This window comes from Elephas maximus, chromosome 7 (genome assembly GCF_024166365.1).
Source record: "Elephas maximus indicus isolate mEleMax1 chromosome 7, mEleMax1 primary haplotype, whole genome shotgun sequence".
NCBI lineage: Eukaryota > Metazoa > Chordata > Mammalia > Proboscidea > Elephantidae > Elephas > Elephas maximus.
In genome coordinates this window covers 118386204-118391832 of record NC_064825.1, presented here as the reverse complement: position 1 = coordinate 118391832, position 5629 = coordinate 118386204, and the positions used below count along the sequence as shown (strand labels likewise).

At 38.2% G+C, this 5629-nt stretch overlaps 1 protein-coding gene across 1 annotated transcript; it reads right to left on the bottom strand.

The window, feature by feature from the left end:
- Positions 1 to 4408: 4408 nt before the first annotated feature.
- Positions 4409 to 5335, bottom strand: LOC126080805 (olfactory receptor 5AK2-like). The gene has a single exon (XM_049891971.1). It carries the CDS (start codon positions 5333 to 5335, stop codon positions 4409 to 4411), a length of 927 nt encoding a protein of 308 aa, XP_049747928.1.
- Between the last annotated feature and the right edge of the window lie 294 nt (positions 5336 to 5629).

Genomic DNA, 5629 nt, shown 5'->3' with positions numbered 1-5629 from the left:
TTCAGAACACTTCTGACACTTTCTTCAATCCCCTTGGTCTTCTTGCTTTGCACTGCATCGTATACATCCATGTGGTGATGCTTCAGGTGCCTCTCTAAACTCCCTGCATGGTATCGAACTATATCTGTGTTGCAAATTTTACATGTGATTTTTTTCAAGCTTTTCGTACTTGAAGAATTCTCAACATGGGTTTTCGCTGGTTCATCCCATAGTAGAATTCAAGAGATAAGAAATAATATTAACATTAGGGTCACTATGAGTTGGAATTGACTCAATGGCAACCTTTTTTTTTTTATGTTACAGTAAAAACAAGTCTTAGACTTTGATAACATAAAGAGAATAGAATGCATAAATACATTTGTCAAAATCAGTTAGAGCCAGTACATATTAAAATACTTCTAGCCATGTATTGTCAATATATTAGAAAACCAGAAAAACTTTGATTTTACATTGACAGGGTGTGTCCATTTCTTCCATTAGAAGTCCCACTTTGCAACATTCTCATACATTTATTGTCATGGATTGAATTGTGTCCCCCCAAAAATATGCATCAACTTGGTTAGGCCATGATTCCCAGTATTGTGTGGTTGTCGTCTATTTTGTGATTGTAATTTTATGTTGAGAGGGTAAGGGTGGGATTGTTACACCACCCTTACTCAGGTCACCTCCCTGATTCCAGGTAAAGGAAATTTCCCTGACGTGTGACCTGTACCACCTTGTATCTCTCAATGTTATGGCAGCGCTAGATGACTGAGACATTTATCCAGCACCTGTGGAAGAAAAATCTCACTTCATAGTGATGCCATGAAGTTTTCAGTGAAATAATGGTACCTCACAACTGAAACATTAATTTTCTTTCCACTAGTTGCTGATGTCGGCTAACATTTTGACTTGGGAGATAATTATCAAATTTAAACATATAAGTACAAACAATGTGTGACAGCATATTTAAATAGAGATTGAATACAAGAATGGGATCATAAAAAATTATACACAGTTTTCTATTTTTGAATTTAAATATTACACTTAAAAACGTGAATAATATATGTTTAAAATGTTCACTCTTACCTAACAGATTTCCCTTCACATGAAACTGTTCAGAATTTAATGTAGTATAACCAGCTTTTTCAGACTTCTGACTTTGAGTGTTCTGAATCGCTGATTGCTTCTCACATCTTCGGGCGACACAGCTCTCTTTACTGTGAGAGAAGTCAAGTACGGAGCGGAAATAGGGAACTCTGACTGGCTCTGAATCGTCTTGGTTATAGCAGTCGTCACCTATTACTGTGGGTGTGCAATGTTGCTTGCCTAATCAATGAACTGTGTCTTTTCCAGCATGTGCAGAGAAATGTTTGCATATGTGGGTGCCCGATGCAAATCAAACATAAATGGTGCAGTGGTCTTGCTTCCAACTTAAAAAAATCTGTGAACCAAGAATAGCAGAGCAAGAAAAATAACGGTTTTCAGTTCGGGTCAGAAAAACATTTTTTTTGACTGGGTTTTGGTTTTACAGCTGTCAGGTGGAAAGCAGATGGGGAAGGAAAGCCTTGTCTTTCCCTATGGCAGAGGGCTAGCTGAGGATGGTGAAGGATACACGTGTATGGGAAATGATGATCAATACAGTGAAAACGAAGGTATCCCCAGCGTAGATTAACAACCATTTCTGTTAAATGTATTTTTAATTGATATTTTTATTGAAATAATCGTACATTCACATGCTGTTTTAAGAGATGATACAAAAATATCCCTTTTACGTTTTCCCAGTTTCCCTCTATGGTAGGCAAAATAATGCCCCCAGCCAACAATGTCCACCCCAATCCCTGGAACCTGTGAGTATGCTAGGTCACAGGCAAAGGGGAATTAAGGTTGCAGATGGAATGAAGTTTACTAATCTGCTGACCTTGAGAGGAGTAGACTATCCTAGATTACTCAAGTGGATTGAATGTCTAATTGCAAGGACCATTCTAAGGAGAAAAGGGAGGCAGAAGAGCAAAAGTCAGAGAGACATTTAAAGATATTACGATGCTGGCTGTAAAGACAGAGAAAGGGGTTATGAGCCAGGAATGCAGGTGACTTCTACAGGCTGAAAAAGGCAAAGACAGATTCTCTCTTAGAGCCACTAGGAAGGAATGCACCCTGATGACCTGGATTTTAGCCCAGGGTTTTAGTTATCTAGTGCTATTAGAAATACCACAAGTGGATGGTTATACAAAGAGAAATTTATTCTTTCACAGTCTAGGAGGCTAGAAGTCCGAATTCAGGGTGCTAGCCCCAGGGGAAGGATTTCTCTCCACTGGCTGTGGGGAAAGTCCCCGTCATCAATCTTCCCCCATCAAGGAGAGCTTCTCAGCACATGGAATCTGGATTTAAAGAACGTGCTATTCTCCTGGCTCTTGTTCCCTGGTGGTATGAGGTCCCCATGTCTCTCTGCTCGCTTCTCTCATTTATATCTCAAAAGACATTGACTTAAAACTCAACCTAATCTTGTAGATTGAGTCCTGCCTCATTAGCATAGCTGCCGCTAATCTCATTTCATTAATATCACAGAGATAAGATTTAGAACACACAAGAAAATCCCAGCAGATGACAAAATGGTGGTCAATTCACACAATACTGGGAATCATGGCCTAGCCAAGCTGACAAATATTTTTGGGGTACACAATGCAATCCGAGACACTCAGTGAGACTTATTATTTTGGACTTCTGACCTCAAGAACTGAAAAATGATACGTCTGTGTTGTTTAAGCTACTAAATTTTATAGAAAAATACTCCCAATGATAACATTTTGCAAAACTATAGTATAATATTATAGCCAGGAAACTGACTTTGATGGAATCCACTGATCTTATTCAGATTTCCCCAGTTTTTCTTGTACTAATTTGTATGTGTGTGTGCTTTAAGTTCTGTACAATTTTATCACCAGCGTGATACTGAACGTCACCACATTCAAGACGCCGAAAATTTCCTAAACCAGAATTCCTTGTGTTGCTTTTGCGACTACACACACTTCCCTCTTGTCTCCTCTCTTCCCTGCCTCCATCCTCATTTTTCTCTTAACTGGATCTCAAATATTCCCTTCCAGAGCTTCAGGCTATCCTCTGTCTACTTTTCTAATGACTCTGTAGCAGTGACCTTTGGTCCTGGTTCCTGAAGATACTTGGCTCTGCCCTGGGGTGGGATGGGAGGTGATTTCCTTATAAAGACAGAGTTTTCTGGGAAATTTCAGGTCATTCTCTATTGACTTCAAATTACTAAATTATTAAATTTGAAAAATGTACCTTTTTCTCTTGCCCAATTCTCTGTGTGCTGTTACTTAACATTGCATTTTCTGGCCAATTCACTGTAACAGTTTTTGTTTTTTTTTGACATGAGAGTTGTTCTTTTAGCAAGGTAGCATGGAATTTCAAAAATTCAGGTGGGAGTTTCCTCAGCTACTCTTCAAACTATCTACCTTGAAAACTTTTCTGTGGACAGTATTCTTCCTGATTAAAAGGACTCTTGGCCTCCCTTGGTCTTCCCACTGAGTTTCTGTAGTTTAAAATTAGTTGTCTGATTGATATGATTGCTATGCCATATTATAAATGAATGGCTACCACTTAGATTTCTAGCTCGACCTAAGCTCTAGATTCTGTATCTGTACTGGAGAGAGAAAGAAATGTTTGCAAGAGTTCCCTTAGCCTAGGTAAGGAGGAGTGGATTCAGAATAAAGAGGATAGCTAATAACAGAAATAAATGTTTTCATTTCACTAATAAGGGAATATTAGGTAAAAGGATAGCCTGAGTCATAAAACGCTTTTGAAAGCAATAGATTTATTTTGTATTCAGTTTTGTGCAGTAATTGGAACAAAATCTATGAAGAGGCTCATTGTAGACAATTTAGGGAAGTTATTTAACCAAAGGGTTGGCAGTTCGAATCTGCCAGGTGCTTCTTGGAAACTCTATCGGGCAGTTCTACTCTGTCCTATAGTGTCACTATGAGTCGGAATCGACTTGACAGCACTGGGTTTTTGTTTTGGGTGATTTAAATAAATGGAAAATAATGAACTTTAATTTCAATATAGATTATATACAAATAAGGGATTTTCTAGTCTTTAAAAACACGTTTGAAATACCCTTAAAAAAATTAAATACTTTGTAAAATATAGGCATGCTTCTTAATATTACAGATAATCTGGATAAAGTCTTTCTTGACGGGTAGTGTGAGATATGTTTCTCAAACTATATTACACGAAAAATTACATGCCGGAGATGTTCTTCCTATTTTTCACACATTCTAATATGTTATGTATTGAAAGAGATAGTGCTAATTTGAGGTAATAACAGGTTTCAGTCTCAGAACTTTAAATGTTTGTAAAACAACTATGCTGATTGCTTTGCTATGCTGAATGTTGATAGTTTGAGCCCAGTCTAGAACTTCTTTCCCATCACTTTTAGAGCTTCTTTTACCTCCTTATTTCTCAAGCTGTAGATCAGGGGGTTCAACATGGGGATTACAATGCCATAAAAGGTGGAAGCCACTTTCATATTTTCCTCGGAATTATTAGGGTGAGGCTGTAAGTACGTGTAAGAGAGAGTCCCATAGAAAATGGTAACTGCTGTCAGGTGGGAGGCACACGTGGAGAAGGCTTTTTTTCTCCCAGCTGTAGAAGACATCTTTAGGATGGCACCCAGGATACATATGTAGGAGAAGATGATGACCGTCATAGTGAATGTCAAGTTAAATCCCACAAAGACAAGAAGTAGCAGGATGTTTATGTTGGTATTGGAGCAAGAAAGGGAAAGGATTGAGGGAATATCACAGCAAAAATGATTGATGATGTTAGACTTGCAGAAAGACAGTGAAAATGTAAATCCTGTGTGCACGGAGGCATTTATTGAGCCCATGACATATGAGCCAACTACCAATTGGATGCAGACCGTTCGGGACATGACTATGGGATAGCGAAGTGGATTACAGATGGCTACATATCGGTCCAATGCCATAGTTGCCAGGAGGTAATAGTCAGCAATCCCAAACGTTGCATAAACCAATAATTGTATTACACATCCCACAAATGATATTGATTTATTTTCTACTACGAAGTTTTGAAGCATCTTGGGAGTAATGGCAGAAGTATAGCAGATGTCAACAAAAGCCAAATGTCGTAGGAAAAAGTACATGGGTGTCTGAAGTCTGGAATCTATCCTGATGAGTAGAATCATCCCAATATTACCCACCATGGAGGTCACATAGATCACTAGAAATACAGTGAAGAGGACACACCGGAACTTGTGTTGGCCACCAAATCCCAGTAGAAAGAATTCAGTTACTTCCGTGGCATTTTGTTGTGTCATGGCTACCAATAGTCTAGGAAGGATAAAGGGAAAGACTGAGGAAAGAAGGGAAAGCTTTGTTACTTCTTGAGATAAAAACAGTCACTTTTTTGAGTTGAGTTTTCATGCAAAGAACAATAAGGTTTATTGTTTTACGTGTATTTATTCTATTTCTTTTATAAGAAACGAACAGACAAACAGCTATATTTGAGCCATCAATTTACATTCAAAATGGAGAAGATTGTCATGGGAGAAAACTGAGTCCTAACATATGTGGTTCTAAAAAACATGGATCAGCACACTTTCCAACTACTC